Source organism: Phalacrocorax aristotelis, chromosome 4 (assembly GCF_949628215.1).
Source record: "Phalacrocorax aristotelis chromosome 4, bGulAri2.1, whole genome shotgun sequence".
In the NCBI taxonomy this organism is placed as follows: Eukaryota; Metazoa; Chordata; class Aves; order Suliformes; family Phalacrocoracidae; genus Phalacrocorax; species Phalacrocorax aristotelis.
Window position 1 is genome coordinate 69,768,221 of NC_134279.1, and position 24,626 is coordinate 69,792,846.

The following is a 24,626-nucleotide window of genomic DNA, read 5'->3' on the forward strand; positions in this document are numbered from 1 at the left end:
GCAAGAGAAGACAGTGACAGGGAAGCTTTCTTAGTTCTAAAAACTGTGCAAGTACTGGGCTTTTGGTAATTTTATAAAAAAGAACTCCTCTCATCTCCTCCCCCTTGAGTCCCAAACTTGCCTAATAATGAGGAAGAAAAAAAAAAACCCCACACTCATCTGGATGCCCATGCAGTTCAAATAATAGTTCTGATACTAATAAAACACCAATTCCCCAGATAATAAAAACATCAGCTTGATCTGAATAATTGTGTACATCATTCACAAGCTATCCTAACTGGAAAAAGTTTAAAATTGAAATGAAGTGTAATTTTGAATACCAATAAACATAAAATCTGAAAAATCACAACCAAGTACCTTTACAGAAAAAGCTGCTTGTGTTTTTATTTCTCAACGTCTCATGCTGGGGAACTAGTCTTATGTAACTGGCAGAACTTTTTAATCAAAAAACATGAGTTAATACGTAAAGGCAACTTATGTGAAAAAATTAAAACACACTCAATTTGTTGAAGAACCGAGGATGTTTATCAATATGAAAGGAAACATGATGAAGTATATTTCTACTGCAAGCCTTCCAGTATTTTCTGATGCACACATATTTTAACTAAATGGCAGGAAAGAAGATCTGCACTAGGATTAATTTACTTTTAAAAAAAACGTATTCCTTTATTTGTTGTCCTTACTTTGCACAGTATGCTAATGTACAAAGTTTTTAATTAAAAATTAGCATAATGCCTGGGATGCACTATTTAAAGAATGACTAGTTCTTTTAAGTGATGGAACATGTTCTTAGTATCACATAAAGTGTCTCCTGAAATCTGTGAGGAAACTACAAATCGACTAGTTGAAATCATATGAAAAAACATAATTTTTCTTAAAGTCATTATAAAGATTGGTTTATTCCCTGTGATTTATTTAAATTGAATTTTAATTTAAATTACAATTTAGCCATTACATTGCATCTGCAATGCATACAGATTCCACCTGGTCAACAACTGTTTTCTAGTTCTTATATCTGTAAAAAGAGGCAAAGAGGTATCCTCCAATATTACATAAAAGGACTGCATTTTCTGGCTTATATTTTAATGCCTTATTTAAGTGGTATTCTAACTCCTGAAATAGTGCTCTTATTGCTCCATATTTAGCATACATCAAATTGAGTTTTCTCTGTTTAGTCATCTGAGAAATCATGAACCTGGGATTTCAGATGAAAACAATAATATAAGAGTACAACAAACTGCAGGAACCACGCTATCTTTCTTTAGCATGAAGAATTCTGCTAAGGTTGTGTATTTTTACACGCAAAAAATATCTCACAGTTTGTTTCTGTATGTTTTTTTCCTGAAAGGTTACAGGAGTTACAAAAATATCAATGCCTGACTTGTCTCTCATTACGGCTTACCAAATTTCAGAACTGGTTTGAGGTATTCTGTTTACTTGGTTTTGGCTTGTACTACTATTTATATCTCAGGAGGATATATTTGAGTGAATCTAATTGGGCTTAATCTTGCTGAATCACTCTGAAGAAAATGTACTTATGGACTTTTGAAAACATCTCTCTAGTTTCAATGTAAATAGCTGATTGAGCCAAACACCAAACTGATAAAGCAGCATCAAGTCTTGGAAAAGCACTCAAGAATTTACTTATTCATGTGGAAGTTCTAGAATTCTTTATTTTTAAAATAAAATGTACATAACGGAACTTAAGGTTAGAATTCAAATAATGGAAACTGAGAAGACATGGAAAGCCTTTCTGGTATTAAATAATTTGCAAAACCTGTTCATTCTCCCCATCATTCTTACACCTGGGGTGTGCAGAAGAAGAAAATTAAAAATTATGTTTTTTGATACCTGACAAAAACTGAACAACCAACCAAAAAAATCCACCAAAAAACACTCAAACCAAGCATTCAAAAAAACCCACCAAAACCAGAACACCCCCTAGACATTTTCACCTCTACATGAGCAGCCTGAATGCATCCACTCTTTTGTTTCAGTTTAAAATAAAAATTTTGAATTTAACTTCTTATCATGTTTCTACTTGCCATGAAGACCTACAAATTCATGTAGCATTTATTCACAACATAATCACTGGCTTTAGCAGAGAAGTGAAAAAGAAGAAAGGACAAAAAGAGAGAAGTGATCATCTCTTGTACCTAAACAGATGGTACCCTAAATAGCATCTTTGTCTTTGAGCCATGTTACCAATGTGCAGGATTTATTATTTTATGCAGAATGTTACTTAATAGGACACACAAAAATATTTTGTTGCATTTGTAGAAGTCCACTAGGTTCTTAACCCACATTTTACTGACTTGGTGCATTAATCATTTACATAAATGAGAAATACAACACTCTAATGGCACTCTGCCATTTATAGACTTAAATTCACGCACCAGAAGTGTAAGAGAGCCCTGAAATGCACCTGCTGACAGCAGAAGTTGCTCATCCAGCTACAGATTTCCATTAGAACGATCTCCTTAGAATCTAAACATGAATAATACTTTTGAATGTCCTACAAATGAAAGGCAGAGTTAAGCTATTTTTTGACACTACTCACAGTCTCTTCTTATCTATCACTCGTTTAACTCGGATGGCTCTTTGTTCAGAATACAGCTTACACACTCCTGTTCAAGATAGCAGTAAACAGAACTTAAGGTTAGAAGAGCACAATTTCTTTCCTGGAAAATACAATCATTCATTTTTAACCATTGAATGAATACTAAATACTTTTTAAGTAATCTTCAATGAAGTCCAAGACAGCTGTTCTGTGCTCCTTTACCTGAGCAGACTGGACACCCTTGTGTGCTGAAATACAAAAGAAAGATATAACCAAAAACTTTTAACTCTTTACTGAATTGCACAATAGTCTGCATTTTCAGTTGATACACAAGTTGTATTCAAGAGCCTATTAACATTTCTGTATGTTATGTATTAGTATTTCTTTCAAACATAGCTATATTTAAATATAGGTTCTATAAAACATCAAATCATTACAACAAGCCTAAAGCTGAAAACAACTAGTGTCTTAAAATATTTATGTTATTGATCTGTTCTATATGCCATAGTCATATTATTTCAATGAAACCTCTAAACAAGAATAGATGTCATCAAGATAAGCACAGCAAAACAGATCTAGAGATTTAACTTGCTTAAAATATCAGACTTCTGACATCTTAAATTCTCCAGTGTATAGACTGTATGGAAACCTTTGGGATTTATTGTTTCAAGCACCCTTTCATTCACATATATTACTCCTCCTTATTTTGATACTATATAGTTCCCATGCACGACTGGCTTTCAATGATTCTGAATAATGCTACAACTATGTTGAGAAGGCATTTCAAAGCTGATGAAAATCTTTGGTATACTGGAAAAAACACACAGCAAGTCAACTTGAAAATGGCAAAACAGAAGTTCTCTCTACAACTTTCATAAGATAGTGCTGTAAAGGTATGACCCCATACTCAAGTTCTCAAAAACAGTTACTTTACCAGGACTCTGTCGAAGTTAATGAATAATCTCAAACTTGGAAAGATTATACTTGTAATACCTCACAGATGCACAAGTTAGAAAGGCAACCATTGAATTTAGTGAGCTTAGATTCAGGCCTCTGGGCCACAATGTTAAGTTATTATTCAAGTAGTAAATATTTAAGACTTTTTTTTTTAACAATTGCTAATTAATGTATTTGAACAAATAAATAAAATTCTATGCTCTGGCTTCTCCTTCCACTAACATTAAAGAAAATTAAGCACAGTACTAATTAGCCAATGGGATTACACAGACGCAAACAAAAAGGCAATGAGACTTCACCGATCTCTTTACAAAAGCATTTCAGATCCACCATCCATTATTTAGCATTATATTAGCCTTTATCAATAACTAAGAAAAACACATTTTAGATTTGTTCATTTTACCTTCTGTTCTCAGCTGATGAATGGCATCGGCACACGTCCTCATAAATATCTGAGCATCTTGATCTATCTGATCACGTTCTGTATCTGTCATCCTCACATACTCAGACATAATATGGCTGAGAAACAAGACAAACTGTCACTTAAGAAATCCCCAACATAAAATCTACAAGTACACATTTTAGACCTCCTTTCTGTTCACTATGTCCACAGAAGCTTTTCTGTAACACTGATTTTCACAAAAAAAAGTAAAAACTACAAAACCCATCACTGATAAAATGCCACTTCTATAAAGCTGAGAGGTTTTTTAAAACGTTTTTGACTAGTAAAAGATGAAGAAAATGCAATATATGCTATCGTCTCGTACATAATCAAATACCAAGCAGATAAGGAAAAAATACAACTAAAAAAATACATCATTATCCTCAGTACTTATTCCAATGAGGCATATTTCAAGTCTAAAAATAAGAAAAAAAGTAGGATAAAGGAACAGCTCAAATGTTGAAAGTGAAAAAAAAAAATTGGAACTTGTTTTACTTAAATGTATGTTTACATTATCCTAAATCCTGAACTTTAAAAATTAAGTAGCTGTACTATGAATTCTGTGCATTCAAACCATAAAAAAGAAAAATATTGGAAAAATAACACCCTTTTTTGATATCAAGTCTATTACAAGATTTATTAAAACCTGTTCACATTGTTTATTCCTATTTTAGATTATGTATTATGTATATAATATTTTCTAACAGGATTAGTATATCTTTTTGTTACTATATTAATAAAAATGGAGGCCTGTCAGTAAAATGTTAACACACTGTAGATAACCACTAGAAAAGCCAACGGTATAAAGGTATTTAACAGTGCCTCCCCCCACAGCCACAGATTACTTTGCTACAGCAGCTTATTTTATGTTCACCTTGGGTCTCCTGATGATACAGTCATCACAGCCTATTATATTTGCCTTTAAAAACAGGAAAGAAAACCTTAACTCATATCCTCATTTTAATTTAGATTTTTGTTTATATGTGAAAATTTCCCTACTTTGTTCAAGGTACGTGTAATGTAATTACATTAATACGGTAATACAATACAAGTAAAAAGAAGGGATTTTCAATCTGCAAAGCTAGCCTGACACTGTTAGAGATCTCTTACATACTTCGCTGCAATAATGCCAAATCTTCCCTGCCTGCTGCAATCCCTGCCACCGGAATGCCTGCAACCAATTCGCATCACCCCAACTCATCATCTCTCATCACATACAAAACCCACCAGGTCTCCCCTGCATCTGCAGTGTCTGGGCAGCGTGGGTCTCCCAGATCTCCTCCACAAAGTTTTCGGCTTACTCTAATGTCCCTAAGTATTATACCAAAATGTCTTCATTCTCATCCTGTGTGACTGACCGCACATGAAAAAAGGAGCGCATGGTTCATCTGGTTTGAAAATTAGTTTCTGCTTACCGGCCAGCTAGTACACAAGCACAGATTAGCCAGCAAACAGTAAGGCAAACTAATCAGAAGGAATATTCTGTATGTTACTTGTTTGTTTCAACACTGTCATGTATTTGACATCTAAACATCAGGATTTTTTCCCTTCTCGTTAAAGCTATTCTAAATGTTATAAAATTCTAACTTAGAGAAGATTTACAGAAAAGCAGCCATATATAGTGTTTCCATTTATATTTTACTATCTGAATTGCCCTTCTTTGGTCAGGACAGATGAGTTTCATAAATCTATGGCAAAGTCCCTATCGCAAATGTAATCAGTGCTTTTCTAAGCTGTAACTAATTTGCACTCTGAGAGAGCAGCTTCTGAACGATGAAAGATTTGAAATAGTCTGATTTTAGAGACATCTGATGTAAAGGCTTTCCACAGTCTGGTTAAGATGACATATGGATAGTTACATACGCAACAAGATCACTCATATTGTTAAATATATTAGACAGATCTCTCCCCCACTCTCTTTGGACAGCTTATATAGATAGGGCTTTTTATTACTAGTCTGTGCCATATGCAAGTTCTCAGCCTGTGTAAAGCCAGAAAATCCATTCTTACATCCATCTCCAGGCAGGCCCAGACAGAAGGGGACCATTAAGATCATCTGGCATGGGATAATGCATGACATTGTTCAGCAAACCATGTCTAGAGAGAATTACCTGAGCACGTTAGGATACCCAGACTCAGATGGAAAATGAGGATGGAGTAACAGCTTCATGATTCATGACGACCCCTTGATGAAGCAAAAAAATCTCCACTCTTCTATTTCAGATTACAATAATAAGTTCTGGCTGGTCTGCTACCGAACACAGTATAAGATTCTTGTACCCTGCCCAGCTTTGTGGGATTTGCAGAATTCTTTTCATAGTTGCTAATACAAAAATATGGTAGATCAAATTCCTAAACAGGAGTTTTACAGCTTCAAAGGTAACAAAATGCAGCTTAATCCAGCAAAAAAGAAATAGAATACTTTTCCTTTTGTAACTGCTTACAGCTTATACAGTGTCTCCTACCAGCACTTTTGAACAAGAGCTGGTCAAGCCACTCAGCAGTAAGGATACCTGAAACCCAGCCTCCTTGGGAAGGCAAGAACGGAGTCATACAATCACATCCCATTATGTCAAAACACGTATGGCATCCACTAGTACTAACAGGGTACTGAAGTCCCCATTGCACTCTCCGGTAAATCTGCACATGGAGATTATACTGAACATCTATCTAATCACCACCCACTAGCCTTACTGTAAAAAGAACCATTCATTTAAAAAGAGGCCACGGAAAAAGAAACACAAAAAACCCAACCAAAGGAAAAAAAGATCCAGCTGTGTCCTCTATTTCAGAAATACAAATACTTGCTCAGAAGTGCAGTGGCAGTATCATAGCAATGGGCTGATACATCATTAAATCAAGAAAGGTCAAACCAACCAGGTTTTTTCAGAAGCACTCAGAAGAATTAGCCAAGACACACAATGGCTAATGCATGCAGATAAAGTAGGGAGAAAGGGGGGAAAGTAAGTCTTCTAGATTTTTATCCTAATCAGTAGGAGAAAGCTTCATGATAAACTGGAAGGCAACTTGGGTTATTTAAGAAGGTGGGTGAAGAGTAAGATAAAGACAGTGGCCATCATGTAGGCAGACTTCAATAGTCTAGAAAAATTAGCAGGTTAAATTGCATAGAAAAGTGAAACTAAAAAGGAATAGAAAAGAATTCAGGTGAACTAGTAGTTTTTGTATAGAAATGACATTATAATAATTTGCAATTCTGCCCTCGATGAAAGGGAAGAATAGGCAATGCAGTAAGAGCTCAACTTAGCTACTTCATGAGCTCTTCATTGAGCTCAAACATAAAAAGCAGAATACAGAAAGTGCAAATTAGATCTGACTGCTACTGACAAGTCTAAAGGAACACAGTATGTAGGGACACAACCAGAAAAGGGTCAAGTGCAGGATGAGACACAAGGGGCAAGGGATGTCAATAATAACAAGACGTTACTCTGCAAATATTCCTAAGAGAAACACCTAAAATAAGGAATGAATGAAATGAAAGGATGTATCCTCACTGCCAAGAACTAGGGGCAAAGGAGTGCTAGGTCAATGAAAAGATGAAGTATAGCAACTATCTTGAAAAATGGGGTTAAGAAAAAAAAAGGCAGAGGACTTATAGACCACTCAGCCTAGGAAAATATAGGAACAAATAATCAAACAATGTTTCAGTGCTTAGGAAAGAAAACCAGTTTCCTAAGCTAGGAAAGCTTAGGAAAGATAACCAGTAGCCAATATACATCAAGAATAAGTCATACACAGTGCAATTTACTTCTTGGATGCAGTAACAGGTCTTCCAGATGGATGAAAAGCAATCATTGCTACATATCTTTTCTTTAGCTTGGTTTTTGTTAACATCTCGCACAACATTCTCAAAGCTACCGGTGAATAAAAGAGTTAGAAGAAACAAGCTCCATACAGATGTAAAACTGTTTGAAAAGCTGAACTTGGGAGTTCAAAAACAGAACTGTATACTAAAACGGAAGGACACACCGAGCTGTGTTCCACAGGGGTTTGTCCTGCATCTGACGCTATTTAATACTTTCATTAACAACTCAGACAGCAGAATGGAGTGTACAATTATTAAATTTGCAGAGGCATAAAGCTAAGCGAATTAACACTGTATCAAGAGAACAAGACTTCAATTCAAAACAATACTACCAACTTGGAGAAATGACATGAAGAATTTGAGTAAGGAATGGTCAGAGGCTCTTTGTTGCAGCAAGAACAATTATCTGAACCCACAGAGAACGGGGAACAACTGATTAGGGAACAGTTCTTCAGAAAGTCATCTGGGATCCTGGTGGATCATAAACCAAACATAACAACAACACATTGTTGCATAAGAAGTCATCATTGCAATGGGATGCATAAATGCAGTATAACCCATTACAAATAAAAGGTAATCTTTCTGCTATCCTCAGCTTTGGGCAAGGCCTCAGCTGGAGTTTTCTTGCATTTCAGCACCTCGCTGCAACACCAACTGTGACAGTGTCCAAAGGAGAGGAAAATGTACAATCAAAGGTCAAAGAGAACACGTATGAAAAACAAAATATACTGTAACATTTGATTCTAGAAGAGACTGAGAAGAAACCAATAAGTCATAAAAAAAAGAAGAAAATTCTAGTAGCATGGATAAGGAAACAGGAAAAAGCAGAGGGAAGATATAGAATCTCCACAGAAAGAGATAAATATGAAAGAGATAAATGACAGCGGTAGAATGACCTAGCCATTCTCTTCCTGAACATGTCAGCCATGCTCCTTCCAGCCTATCATTTCTATGATCCTATTTTGCTGGCAAAGCACAAGGAACCAGAGCTGATAGAGGCATTACACCAGCTTTTGGAATTAGTAACTCTTTCTGCTGGTGCATAAAATATTTTCTGCTTACTGATTCAATAAAGACACCAAATCAAGCAGAAAACCTTGATTTTCCTCCAACAGTGTATTACAAAAGAGAGAGAAGCAAAAAGCTGAAATAAACCACTTCTAAAATACTGATATGTACTGTTTTAGCAGAGCTATGCCCAATTTACCACCTGCAGATATTGCCTTACAAATATATGCATAAATGTTCCCACACATACATACCAAAGTGTGTAGGTATATGTACATATGTACATGTATATATAACCTTAGTTGTAAATACAGCAGACATTTTTAAATGTCTTCCCTTTGGGCATCTGGTATGTCTTAAATTATTTTATTTATTATTTAACTACTTAATTTAAACATTATTTATTATGATTTGTGCATTTAAATTTACTGCCTTTTTGCATTCAAACACTGTCTGACATAAATCCAAGGCAAAAACTTGTCTACTCAAATGACAAAACATTCTACAACAACATATTTAAAACTATTTTTTTTAAGTCTGGGGAAATTTCAGCTACTAGAACAGGCAGTACAGACATACCTGAATTAGTATTTTCAGTTTTCTAAAATATTGCTGAGAAATTCCAGAATGCTGCTATGAAGAATTACTATTTCTAAAATGTGATATATGAACCTACTAAAATAAAAAAAAAAAAAAAAAGAACATAAGTAATTTGAAAATAATTCCCTGGAGACCAGCAAAATACTATATACTCCTCCATGAAGAAAGTCCTCACAGAACATTTACATGTTTTACTATCTTTGTATAACAAAGCAACCCTTGCTTCTTGTAAACAAACGATTAAGTCAAGAAAAGAAAGCAGACCAGCATTATACAGGAGCTAGCAAGACACTATTTTTAGACTTCTTTAATACCTACTTTTTTTTATTGGTTAAGCCAAGGGAACAGTCTCCACTAAGCATAGGGTAAGCATTCAGCAATTTTCTATTAGGTGGCAAACATGTAACTAATTTATTGGTTCCTCCCAGCCAAATACTAGCCATATACTGCTTACCATCGCTGTTTTTAAGTATTGTCAGAGTATTTGAAAATGAATTAGTTTCTATTGGAAAACACTCTGAGATGTCCTAAAGCATTTCTTGATTGTTGAGTTTCATTTCTTTCCAAAGATTCTTGGAGAGAGGCGGCAGTTAACATCACAAGTGACAGCTCAGGGACAGCTACTTTAGCAGGAACGGTGATGATGCAATGTCCCATGATCTAGCTACACTTCTCTTATAAAATACCCTGCCACTGACTGTTCACTGATCATGAGCATGATACCCAAAGGGCTTTGTTAGGCTTGAAATGTGTATATGAAGCCAGCAAAGAATTAATTAAAATTATTTAAGTTATTTTTCTTTAAGACAAGGCTCTAACATTAAATAAAAGCAATGGTACATCTCATTATTGGTCCTTCCCTTGGTAGGTGTAACCAATAACAACACGAGTCATTCATAGTCTTTGCTGCTCAGTGTTTTCATTATTTATTATTTTTCCTTAAAATGTGTGTTGCAGAGAAAGCCCCAGATTTTGCTATTATTGCCACAGATTAAGATGAATACAGCCCCCAGCCTTTAAGCCAATTGGCAAGAAAGAACCATACATTTGGAGAGAAGTTTGAAGGAGGAGCTTCTGTATGTGCCCCTCTATAAATCAGATGTGGAAGATGATACTGCATCTCTGGTACCACTAAAGCTCTCAGAAGTTCTATCCACATGAGAGAATCACAGCAGACATGATAAAATGCGCAAGACGACAAAACATAAAAGTTTCTTATCACAGAAAGATGAAAACCAAGGTGTAAGAGAAAGCAAATGAATCCCAATAAACAGGAGAGGATAAAGGTGCAACTGCTTCTAAGTCAGTAAGCTTAGATCGCTGCATCACTAATTTCGTGTGTTTTGCCATTCACAGATTTTATAGCTAACAGTCAAATCAAGAAGAAAGAAGGTGAATAAGCAATTACTAGTTCTTGAGCTCTCTGGACTCAATTAGGTATTTCAGTTAAATATTTCAAGTTTGATAAAGTGGGTCAGGGCCTTAGTTTCAAGTTACCCTTCTTCCAGTTGTCTTTCACGTTGCTAAAAATCTTCCTTTAAAAACAAATTAAAGACATCCCCTCTGTAGCAGGATATTTCGTGTATGCCAAAAATAAAACCTCTTCATTAATGAAGAATTTATAGTCTGCAACAGTAAGGTCAAAAGAGCAACCATTCTGGATGTAACACATTATGATGTTTTACAAGGCATACAATAATTCATCTTAGTAACTCAGAAGCCTAATTCCACCAACACAACATGCTATAGTTGAAATACCAATCACAGGATTGACAAATTCAAATTTCATTAACAAAATGAAACCTCCCACGTAAATTCCAGCACAGCCCTTCGGTATTGAATTGTTTAAAAATTTTCCCCATAGCTGAAGTATTGAAAAGTTATTAGAACTGCTGTCTTGAATGAGTGAGGCATTTGCTAAGACAGCGAGACTGACAGTATGGATGCCACGATCCTCTTCGCATCCACAAAGTGGAACAGCATAAGCAATGTAGTGTGGAATTTGACAGTACTATCTATTTTAAGTTTGACCATTAAGGACAGGATCAACTGCCATCACAGACGAGATTTGGAGGAAATCTTTTTTCCTCTCCTCAGCTGTGGGGGGGTGATAATCACTGAGAATTACCATGATAACTGATTAAAAGAGTTTACAAAAAGAACATTATAAAAAAAACTTTTAGAAACCAAAATAGCTTGGACAAATTTTTACTTATCACTTCAATTTTATGTACACTACTGTTAATAAAATAGTACCCAAAATTTAACCACTACTAACTGTTTATTCTTACGGCAATTATTTGTAGTTTCTTATCTTATGCACTCACATGAAGTTTTCACACAATAAAAAGTTATTTCAGTATTAAATTGGTAGCTCCACCTAGCGTTGTTCACAACCTATTCCAACAGGAACTGAAAAGCAGAGAGGTAGTGGCAACATGTAGCTGTACACTACTTCTGCTTGCTGCTTGGACAAGCAGTTCCTCATACACCTTGCACGGAGAACTGACACACTCCCAAGCTTCATTTTCACCAGCACTGACTACTAATAGCTCTCATGGCCTTACACTTAGAAAACAGGCCAAAATATATATATATTTTTTTTTTTAATTTTGAAAGAACAAAATACTGCTTCTAAAATCTCAGGGAGACAAAAAAAGGGACACATTTTGATACCACTGATTGTATAGCATTGCTGTTACTGTGACAGACCCTTTCAGGACTAGAAGTTGTTCCTCAGGAAGACTGTTCCTCCAGTATGGACCAGGCCTAAGGAATAGCAGACAGCTCATCTATTCCTACTGTCTTCTGGGGGATGGATATCTGTCTGGATAATGTTCCTATTTGGTACCTGCGAAGCCCTTTGGAGAAAGGTATTACAATGACTTGGGACTCTGTCTTCAACCCAAGATGACTTTAGAATGCATTTTCTCTACCTTGGCTGCAGCAGCGGCTTAGCTTTAGTTCGGGTTGTGGCAGAATCAGAATGCACACAGGGCTGACTCACCCTACACTGCCGTTACGTTGAGGAAATACAACACAGGAAATTGTGATGTTTCAGAAAATCTTTTACAAGGGAAAGCTTACCTACACTGTTTCATTTGGATATAAGTCCTCCCAAAAAAAAAAAAACAAAAAAAAACACCCAAAACAAACCAACCCCAACCAAGTGGGTTGTGCACTTCTCAAATGACAGTAAAAAAACGGACATTTAATAATTTTCAGTGATATTTCCCCCCACGCATACCCCACCAAGAAGGGCATTGCCACAATGATCCACCTTTGCCACCTCAAGAACAACTTGCTGACATTCTCTTTAAAGCAGAAAACTTCACTTGGTAGAAATTCACTGCCTTTACAAAGAATGCATCCCAGTTTTTTAAAGCATGCCAATTGGGATACATTCTGTATTGCACACACTGTATATTCTTCCCATTTTATATCTGGTTAGAATTTTGGAAGTTTTGGTTTTGAACCATGAATCTCAAAATAAAATGGTGCCCCAGAGCCCTGGCGAACATCTCTTTTCCTATGCGTAACCAGGGTGGAAGGTCAACTCACTTTAAGTGACAGCGTGACAAAGGCCAGGCAGTTTTAATGAGTGTTCTGCCCCACACAAATATATTTCCCTGAAAGACAGCATTCACTGTATATTATGTTGCACTGATCTTTTTTTTGTCTTAGACTCAGAAGAAAGGAAAGGAATGATTAGTTAGATGTGGGGTCTGCACTATGAAGACACAGAAAGGATATCTGCTTTTTTCAAATAAATATTTATAGCAGTCACAAGCGTGTCACAAACCCACTTCTACAATATGAAATAAAACAAACTGGTGATTAGTTCAAGACAGACCAGTTAGTGGAACTGTTAAATTTCTATTTACAACAGCAAAGTTAGTTAAGTAGACATACCTATGAAGTATTTTCCACTTCCGGAAAGAAATACGGTGCAACCTATAACATGACTACTAAGTTTACACATAACAAGAGTTTCACTAAAAACAAAGTTTTTTCCATTTCTCATGTGATATCATTATTTGTACTCAGATCACCAAAATACAAGTTGCAGTAGCATTTAGATTTTAGTATAACTCGATTTAGTAATTCATTAGGAATGTTAAACCTGCAGATGAGAAGATACTCTTATTTTTTTCTTACTAACACCAACTTATAAACTTGTGTTTTAATCTTCTAAAAATCCTACTACTAAAGCTATCAGCAAATAAGTAGATAGAGCAGTTTTGAACACTTTCTAACAGCTAAAGAGAATCAAAACTTTCTCCACATGACACAACTACCAGAACTGAAGCCTACAGTTTTTGTCACAGAAAAGCAAATCCTGTGCTGCTGTCCCCGACACTGCGTTCCCAATGGCATCCTTCATCTGGAATTCACATTCCAGAGTCTGAAGTCTGAAGAGTTCACATCATTCTCCTCCAGGACCTGCTGATGCTACTGACTGTATGCTTAGTGATAACAGGTAGGTTTAGAGTCACAGAGTGAAAGGGAAAGCCTGGATCACTGAATCTAGGATTCTGCTATCTCACGAATCTCAGGACCTGCTACTCTGCAGGTCCTGACAAGGTGTTGGACTTGGACTGCCAGGTTGCTTTGTTTCAGAACTAACTCCCAAGAGCCAGAAATCTTCAAATTCTGAGTGTCATTTTATTTAGGACAATTTTCTTCTTGTAACAGTACTATTCTTCATCTTCAGTAGCTTACAGTAAGCCAATTAATATGCAACTGTCAAAGAGCTGTTGAAAACAATGTTTTGTTTTCAGACATTATGCCTGGAGATTTTTAAGCAGTTCACTTTACAAATCTGAAAATAAATACATAAATCTATTTAAACACAATGCACACTTACCTGTAAGCATTAATGTAATCCTTTCTGTGTTGCAGAAGAAAATCTTTCAGCTTTCCAATATGAGAAATCTAAATGAATAGAAATCAGAATTAAAACTTCAGTCAGATAACTGACTACGTTATTTGCAAAATTTGCAAAATTATTCTGTGATTACACAGAATCAAAATTTATTTATAGTAAAATTTTCCGTATTTGTATATTGACTGCTTTCAAAAAATAATCTAGAAGAGATCTGTTCTATGAAAGTACAACTCAGAAAAACTAGTAGAAATACACGTTCTATCCAAAAAGCATAAACTAAACACTAGAACACTACATATAGCCACAATATTAAACATTAAAAATATTAATCATTCTAAACTGGAAATCCAGAATCTAATGTACATTTCTGAAAAGAAACATTTTACTGATGAGTCATGATACAAACACTCAAGTTCAGCTATTAGAACTTGTAGAGCAAGGTGTTGCCCCTCTTTTTTCTATTTTGCCATAATAGAGTGACCGTTTTGTGCCCAAACTAGTCTATCATCTGATAATCATTAGTAAGTTTTACCAGAGCATATATGCTTACTAAATTTCTATTTCTGGATTTCCACTTCACTGTGGATATATTTTAGTATAAATCCACTTGATTTTCTTTCTTAGAAGTCTTTAGAAAGTTCCTTTGAGAAGATGAAAAACTCCTAGAAATCTGAAAGAACTTTTGCAAACTAGCCTGATTTAAAAGACTTGGTGTAGTGTAAGATGCTGCTTATCTTAGAGAATGGAGGAAGTCCAGAAATTGAGTTTAATTGGCCACAGAAATGAGATGGCTACCAATATGACTTTTTTGGCGGGTCTTGAAGGAGACATGATGGGGGGAAGGAGGAAGGGGGAAGAGTTCTATACATTAGTGGTGTGCATTTTCAAGGGGGAGGAAGAGGGAACCTTTCTAAAGTATATTCTCAAATATTCATTAATAATTCAGTATAAAAAAAATCATGCAAGGAATTATACAAAGCGATAGTTTTAGTTTACAAATACAATAAGTGTAGTTTACCCCATGTATCTGGGAAAAAGCATCAGAAGCTGTTCAAGTCTTAAAATCCTATTTTCATGCAAATGTTCCTTGCAATTAAACAAACAAAAAAAGCCACAGAGAAAGAACACAGAATAGCTTGGATAAATAGAAGATTAATTCCCCCAATTATTTTTTTCCAAAGACCAGCAGCTCCTTGAAAAAAGAGGAAAAAATGTACTTAAGACCGCAGTGATTTGTACAACTAAAAACAATTGTTTCCTTGTGCAAATAAATACACATATATTTCCCTATTATTGTGTGCTCTATTTCATTTTTACTATAGCTTATCATATTGGATAAGAATTTTCCCAGTTTTCATGTTTCAAGTTTTCCATGCGATTAACAGGACAGGAACTTTCATCCCATTCGTAGCAAAGAGTTCTGTTAGTACCTCCAGCAGATCCGAAGTTTTCTGAAGTATGTTAGCACCGTCACGAGCAATAAGAAGGGAAATACTGAAACCACTACAAGATCAGTGAGGCACAAAGAATAAGCTAAACCATCCTACAGATGTTCATTCTCATCACCACTGGAAGTTATTTTTTATGTACTAATGTTCTCAGCTCAGGCTTGGTATGGCATTAAATTCGCTGAATAGGTAAATTAAGCTTGACTATGAAAGCAAAGCATTTAAAACAGTCATACAGTGTTTCAGTAGAACGATAATACTTAATAGGCAGAAAGAAACTACTACAGAGGACAAGAGTAGAAATGTAAAATAAGAAACATTTCAAAACATTTACATTAATATGTAGACAGAGATTAGCAAAACTTTATAAGTAATAAATCTTAATATTACTGCAATAGCTACAATTTAGGAGTGATTAACAAGCAGAAAGAATCAGAATGACAAGCAAGAACACTGTCTTACAGTAATTAATTCATCTAGTCACAAAGAGCATTCTATTGAGGCTAAAATTGTAATCATGTGTTTGAATTGCACTGACCCTACTTTGCCTCTCCTTCATTTGTAAAGCTATTTTCATGAATTTAGAATGACACCATTATGCCCATACTCGCATCAAGCTCTTAGTTCCCAAGATTTGCATCAGAAGTGAGACTTCTTGTTCTACTTTCCCTCAAATTCTAACAGCATCTTCTGTGATCCTGCACTGCTACTATTTCTCTTTTGCCTTTTCTTACCATGTACTAATGGCATAGTTTTGAATTCAATTTGTCATTACCATACCAACAAAATAAAAATTTTTTATGAAAAAGAAGGTCTCGCTAGAATAACAGGGAACGTGAATTTTATTTTTAAAAAAATTTTTTTCTTCCTTTGGTACAATTCTTAATCTTCTGCAGCCACAAAATATCATTGATTATACAAATATAAATCTTGACGGTATCTCCAGTGTCATGAGCCTGCAATTATTCTGGGGTTATCAGAGGCACACCATACACTCTTCACAAAGTTATTAAGCTCCGGCCTAAAGGTAATAAAGTATATCCCTATTCCAACTGAATGGCTCTATTAGAATCTTACCGCTCTTATTAGGAATAAGAGCTGATTAACAACTTCTGTCCATCTGTTCTTTCTTCAGAACAGTCCTTTCCCATAAAAGTTCTGTTTCTCTGCACGTGTGTTGAAGTCTACCGTCAATAATCCTATCTCTCTCTAACTCCTGCAGCCCCACCCAGACAAATGACCCCAAGCTTTTAGTTTCTTCTCATAAGATAGTTGTAAGCCATAAATTTCCTTTTCATTTGCCCCAGTTTGTATCCATCCTTTTCCAATGAAGATAACTAGAAAGGCATTCACTGGTTGCTTTGTAACTCAGCTGGAAATGTCTTTTCTCCCACCATTTTCATTGGTGAGTTATTCTTTGTTTCAGTCTCTAAATATATACGCTACTGCTAAATTTCTTTCTTCTTCCCCCAACTCCAGACCCAGAGTCATTCAGCACTTCCTGTAAAGTATCATCAATAAATTTTACCGATCCATCTTACTCTGGGATTGATTTTAAAACTCGTCTTGTTTAGTACTGTTCTTATTTTGGGCAATGCAAAAAGCAATTCCACTTTTTGCAGAAGCACTGTTTCTGCTTATTCATCTTATTCAGTTAATATTTTCTCTGCTAACCTCCTCTAGACTTCCTATTAGCACTTTATCAGACACTTTACCATCAGATACCAGGTCATCTTAACAAACAAAAAGCAGATTTCCTTAAAGCATCAAGGTTAGGCACATCCTGTTTTCAGTAAAACAGGAAGTTATACTGCATGGTATCTTGCTTCCTATTTATCCTTAAAATCTTTCCCTTAAAATCTTTTCTGAATCCTGGACCACTTCTGGGTCAGGCCCTGCTGATGCCATTATCAGTTTCCCCCTGCTGACTTAATTATAGGCATTAAATTTGCTTTCCTTGGATCAATTGGTACCATCTTCAATTCAACGTATTTTCATTAAAAATAGCTTCTTTCAGACTTGGGATTTCTCAAATCCCTGTGTCTGAACTCAACCCAGAGATTATCTGATAACCACAATTTGACTTCAATAAAGTCCTGAGATTCTGTAGAAATTTCCAATTCCATCCTCTGGTTCCCAGTACATATCCTGCTTTTACCCTGATGGCCATGGCTTTTTCCTTACTACTTCAGTCTGGAGACCATGCCTAAACTATTCTTAATCTATACTCCAGCTGCATGACAAATCCACCTTTTTTTGCTAATTCTCTTTTTATTTACATAGAAGCAGAATATTTTAACTTTGGGGTGTTTTAATACATTATTTAACTCACAAGTTTTGCCAAACCTGACCTTACAAAGTCTTCCCTTCTGCAACAGTTTTCTTGGCCAGTCGGTCTCTTGCCTCTGCGCCCCACCCGGCTTTTTACTGCCTCTGGGCTAATTTTTTGTAACTTCTCTAATTAGTCTTTCAAGTAGACCTAGAACAATTTTAAATCCCACTTATATTTCAACATATCCGTTTTTTCTACTCCATTTACCATCCATCATAACTGCCACTTCCCACTTGCTGTATATATGCCTGTTTTCAAAATAATTATACCACCAGTTGACACAGCATCAAAAGGATAGATGAAAGCAATTTTTAAGACAAAGCACAAACACATCTGAGCACTGGCCTCTTGTCACGGTTCCCATTCTTTGCCTCTGGAAATGAGCTTTCTTCTTCTCTGAAAGTCTGGAACAGAGAAATAAGCCTCTCCTTCAACTTTGAAATAATGAAATTATTTCCTTTCTTCCTGAGGGGATAGGAGAGCTTAGATAAATGCCCTTCACACTTGCACCACTTCTGCACTATATTAAGACTAAACTTATCTCATCTGGAAATTCAGTAGTGTCCTTCCCCTTATAACTGACATTTTTATGAGAGTCACGGGAAAAAAAACACACCTTTCCTTCCAATATTGCCAACATCAGTTATATTGCTGTACTAACAGCATGTTCTCGAGCTTCTGTTCACTACCAGAATACAGAGGGTTACATTCTTTCTGACAACAGAGACTGCTTATGAAACTCCAGGCTCTCCATCTTCTCTTCCCGTTCCCACTGGCACTTGCTTGAGGGTCAATACCGCACCCCAAAACACGGAAATAATTTTTTTTTTTTTTAAAGTACTTTTCTGGAAATGGGAGTTAATAATGCTTAAGACCAAATACAAAGAATCTATTGCTTTCATTTCAGCTCCACAAACACCTGTATCAGCATACGGGAGAGCAGAAGCTGGATAGCGCCAGTGGGGAACTTCCTAAAAGATGCATGTTCCATGAAAGGAGGTATATTTAGTTGCAACTTCAGAAACTTAAAATTATACACTCCTAAGCTCAGATACCAAAGCTGGAGACTCCTGGTTTTATTTAAAAACTCCCAAGTGTAGTTCTGATCATGATAAAACAATTGGTTCTCTACAGTGAAGCAGCAGCAGTTTTCCACTGGGTGGCAACAAAAGCGTCAGCATCACACAAGTAAATACCCTATAAATTCACATTAAAGCCTTTAATGTAACTTTTTTGAAGTTACTTCAGGTTCTAGTTTGCGCTTCAAAAAGTTTATCTTCATTGTAAACCTACCTCTCTAACACACATATCTGTGTCTTGCTGCCACTGCAGATTTTTTAAACAACTCTTATTAAAACATAAAAGCAAATATTGCATTTAGTACAGGTCCAACACAAAGGAAGCTGTGAATGGCTGCCATCTGCTACCACAGGTGGCATGCATGGCTCTATTTATACTTGGGGCCTTCACTAGAAATGGTAGATGTTCTTCTATTTAGAGAGTTTTCTTACAATTTTAGGGCAGGCTGTATTTTTAAATAAGGAGAGAAACAGGAAAGCATTCCTTCCAAGCAGCATCTTTACAAGATGCATATACTTTGGAACAAAGACGCTGACTCTGCTTCCTTCAGTATCTTAGCAATACATACAACATTTCTTTCCACTCCCAACAAAGAATTGATCACTCATGAAACAGTAGGTTCCAATTTGCATACGTTTAACCCAATGCAAGAAGTGGCAGCATTGTTTACGATTAAAATGATTGGAGTAGGTTCCCGTGACATATTGTAGGGGGAACTCGACAGCGTTGAATAGTCATGTTCATTGAATAAACACAGCATTTTGTCAAGTTTACTCTTCCATCAGAACAATAAGCAACTATTACTACTATGTAAAACTGACTGTTACACTTTGCACTATACTGCCATTCTGAATTTAAAAGACATACTTGTGTTAAAGAAAACTTTAAAAATACTTAAACCCAAAACATAATAGAAAGGTTCTTGCAAAAGTCCTAAGAGACACGGCATTTACTGTTGATTCAGCAGCACTGACAAGCATTGCTGATGAAAGTGTCTTATTGACCATAAAAATAAATAAAATTTTAAAAAGAAAAGTTTTACATTTAATTTTTCAATATATGCAAAAAGCCTGATCTTTAAAATGTCTTACCTAAATAGATCCCATTTACAGATTCATGAGAAGGTGACTACATTCTAAAATCCCCCCTGCACAGAGCAGAAAATCTATGATTGTTTTAAAATTAATATCAGAATCTATATCAAAAAATATCATCAGCACCCATCATGTTTTCAATTCCAAACATCTAGGCAACCCAAACATACCCACTGCCATTTTCAGAAGAAATTAAGAATTTCAGTAAGATATTAGGTGATACACTGGGACTGCATATTTCTGACCAAAAAAAGTACAGTCTCAGTACTAGGAAGAGACACACTAACTGGTATAAGAACAAACTTGTTTTTATTTAAAAAAAAAAAATTGTTTCCGATGTCTAAAACACAAAAAAAGGAAGCTTTCCATGATTAATGCATGTAATGAAGGCAAGCATTTTCAGAAATCTGGAATAAAACTCAACAGAATAGATACTATAAACAGGAATCCAATCTAATTTTAAAATTTATTTAATATAAGAGGCTGGGCTCTTGCCTAAACTATAACAGTTGGGAAAGTCCAGTTCGAAAAGTTTTTATGTAGAAATGGCTGCTATGGAGAAGTTTTTTACTACGAACCACCTTTGATTAGACTGAGTTATGAACTTTTTAAAACTACAACATATGGAAGGCCAGGTCCCACACAGCTTCCTTCTAGGTTATATTTTAAGCACTGTCAGCCCATTGAATTCACACAGGCTCCTGGCAGGATGGTGCCCAAGAACAGTCAAGATTTTGTTTTTTAAAACACTATTACCTGCATTCTACATTTCAGAAACTGGAACCTTCAAAAGATGAAGTGTGATATAATTCCCTGATACAGTGACACGCAACAAAGATTAAACCAATTAAACAAAAACGAGAACGCTTATTTAGAGCGGTTTAGATGGTGACTTATTAGTAGGCCATGAGGTGGTGCTGTCCTACCAGAATTCATTGCAGAGGCACACTGGCTGCCTCCAAACATCAACTGGCCAGTTTTCAGCTGATTTGTCTCTTGAGGGGATACATTTGGTTCAGGTTTCCCCAGCAAACGTGAAAGTTTCTAAAATAGGTCACACAGATCAATTGCTCTCGTAATCTGAAACCCAAAAGAGCAAATAATATCTAAACTGTGGCATGGGGGTGGCCCGACACTGGAAGCGGGTAGCAGGAGGCAAGGAGACAGCCAGCCTGGCTACCTCTAATCTCGGGAAAATTGTGACTTTGTTCAGTTTCTGCTTTACATCAGCATATACGTTACAGCAGCAGCGATGGGCAGGGCAACGTTTTTTAACTGCATTTTATTAGTAGTCTTGCATTCGGAGCAGAGGAATTAACATAACCAAGAAGAGGGGTGCTGTATTAATAAAGCATGTGGTACATGGGGTAAGACCATTCAAAACTGAATTACTTGAATTAAAAGCCATGAAAGTGAAGACTGAGTAATTTTGACTCTAAAGTTTTGTACCATCTTTACCTTGAAAACAGATATAAAAAATATAGTGTGTATATTATCAGTGGTTTTCTAATTTAAAATAACAATTTTTGTAAAACTAAAGTAAAATTTTAAGGAATCACTGCAGAAATTTGCATTGGCCATCTGGGACACTGGAAGATAAAACCTGTTTGCAGAATACCACAGGCAGTATTCGGTGCTCATTAACAAATGATTTAGAAACCTTTAAACTGCACTAAGAAGCAAAGCCAATTTCCTAACACCTGGTCTGGAGCAGAAAATGCTTACTTTTGCTTAATATCAAACTAGCAAGAAGGAAAGAGCGGAGCAGCACTGTCTTGCATGGTAAAGAAAAAACCAGCTTGCTTTTCAGGGAAATTTTTTTGTTTATTTTTGATCCCTGCTTTGCTTAGCATATATTTATAAATGCTGCCTATGGTTCAACAAATGTGTCTCATTGATTTTTGCTACTGTCAGTTCTCATTTGAAATACTTAGCCTCTAAAGTGCACTTTAGATCTGCACTTCATTATTTTGATTTTTTATTCACTGTTTATTATATAAAGTGGAAAATGTGGTAGTAAATAACTCACTATCAGCCTAAAAGCCTCGCATTTCATCTTACCATGCTTTCCTTAAAAATAATCCAGAGTTGGTATAAGATTTCATCAAGTGCATGATGAAGCGATTGTTTTTGGAATTTTGTGACACAATTGCAAACCATTCCTCTTTCAAGACTCTTCTAATAAGAGTAAAGCAGAATTAACACCTAAGATCTCGAAAGCGCTAGTTCCTCAATGGCCACAATAAAGGCTGAAAGCACCCAGTATTATCACTCGATTTAGGTTCTACTGGGGTGTTATTTGGGGGTGGTGTTGCTGCGTGTTTTAAAAATGTGTATGGTACCTACAGCAAACTCCAACTATATAGAGAAATTATTTTGAAGCCACTGAATTTTAAGATTGAAGTTATCCTAAAGTATACTGTATATTCTTAAATCCATTTTAATGCTTTGTGTTTCAGGCATTTATAAATACAGAAAGAGAAATATTTTATATGATAATTACTTATAAACACCAAATCTCAACTGTGAATCAGAAAACTACAATACATGTAGAATTTAAGATAGAGGTCTGTGTTAATTTTGTCACCATTTTCTTAGGTTCTGTAGGAACACACTGGTTTGACACCTGCATGTACGGAAGCACATCTAAATATTCTGAAAACGGACTGTAGAGGGTCAACAGGAACATGAGGTGACCTCCAGAAAAAAAAATTAACAGTAGGCTTTCTAAAACGTAACATCATGCCAAATGTTTTTAGTAACCAGTCTTTATTCTCTGTGGCAAAAAATACCTTCAATGAAAAAAAAGGCAACATCTGTTTTTAATAAAACTTACTATTTCCCTTTTTCTTGCTTATTGTCCAACTCTAATCATAACTTGCTTCAACATTTATATTTTTACACAATCATCCAAAACCTCACTGACTAAAATATAAACCCCACAACAATTGTGGGGAATGTTTTGGTTGAGAGATAAAAGTCAGTTGGTCAAAATACATATTTGCAATAATTGGCCTTTACCATTGCTGTTCAAAACACTCCGTTTACAACCTTTCAGTAACTGCGTTCATCTTTGCTTGTGTGTTTCTGTAAGAGATATTTTTCTTGTCCCTTGTTCTCACAGCCTGAGCTCATTTAGCACCATATTTTCTTAACTCAAAGATGTTTTATGATACATTTCCAGTCCCATTTAACAGACATACAATAATAAAAGGTTACTCTGTCAGATCATCATTATGAAATTCAGAATTCAAGTTTTTGCAGAGCAATTCTGAGAGAATTACATGTGCATGGGCTTCACTTCGGGACTAAATTGAACCCGCTTCGGCGGAAGCCATCACAGGGCACCAGAGCAGTTCAGCCTGTGGCATCAGCTGTGCCGTCCTGCTCTCTGCTGAAGCCGCAGCTGGCCCGGAGCCTCCCTCGCACACACCGCAGTCCCACGCTCCTCTGCTAGGCCCTTTTCATTCGGAGTTCTGTATTTTCGGAGTATTTACAATACACCTATACACTGACGCAGCACAAACTGACAAAGCTCTTACTCTGTCTCAAAATCCTGCCACTGTCAAATACAGTTCAGGGGGACAAGCACCATTCTGTTCCAGTGTTCAACTACTTTTCTGGATTTTTATCATTAGCACAATAGTGTTCTTAGTGCAAAAAATCCTTTTGTTATGTTTCAAAACCTTCATTTGTATTAAGCAGGTGAAACATGACATTAATAGTTGCTCTAGCGTTTATGCCAAATAATAAGTTTCTCCCCCATTAAAACACTGGGCTGGACCAAGAAAATGCCCAGTTGGAAATGAGAAGTTTAAGATTCCATCTGAAGAACATGCATATATCAGGCACAAAAGTAAACAAATAAATATACTGGAAAGAATATTCTGTGCACATTAAAATTTTCATCCAAAAATTGGCATTGGCAGAAAATTAAGACAGAGTGCCCTTCCTCACACACCCCACCCCCCGGCATGTAACATAAAACCCCAGGACCTGGATCATCTGCCCTGTATCTTAGGAACTCACTGGGCCACCTGGTCACTGTATGTCCTTATGTGGCTGATGCGGAGTGACACACTGATAGAGGTAAATCTAGACAAACTTTCTCAGTCAGGCACACTGATCTCTTCTGTGCTGCCCCACTTTAGATGGACTGCTTTGCTGCATTTTCTGAGCAAGCTGCTAGTCCTCTGTTATAGCACCTAGGAAGCAGAACCAAACAAAAAAATCCCTCCTCCATCCCTGGGGAAAATAACTCTTCTTTGCTAGTCCTTAGACTTATTTAGTCCTTGGCTAAACTGATGTGAGGAAAACAACAGTAGCAAAAAAGAAAAAAAAAAAAAACAACCCAGAAAATAGAAAAAAACAGATACTCATTTTAATAATTCTTG

General features: G+C 36.0%; 1 protein-coding gene across 2 annotated transcripts in view; it reads right to left on the reverse strand.

Moving 5' to 3' along the window:
- The window catches only part of STX18 (syntaxin 18), a 70,240-nt gene that overhangs the window by 21,318 nt on the left and 24,296 nt on the right, over positions 1 to 24,626 (reverse strand). For both annotated transcript variants that reach the window (XM_075091861.1, XM_075091862.1), the window contains exons 2-5: positions 14,258 to 14,325; positions 3,921 to 4,036; positions 2,731 to 2,808; positions 2,561 to 2,627 (exon numbers count right to left, since the gene is read on the reverse strand). In XM_075091861.1, the coding sequence (XP_074947962.1) occupies positions 2,561 to 2,627; positions 2,731 to 2,808; positions 3,921 to 4,036; positions 14,258 to 14,325 (329 nt within the window). The remainder of the gene's footprint in view (positions 1 to 2,560; positions 2,628 to 2,730; positions 2,809 to 3,920; positions 4,037 to 14,257; positions 14,326 to 24,626) is intronic.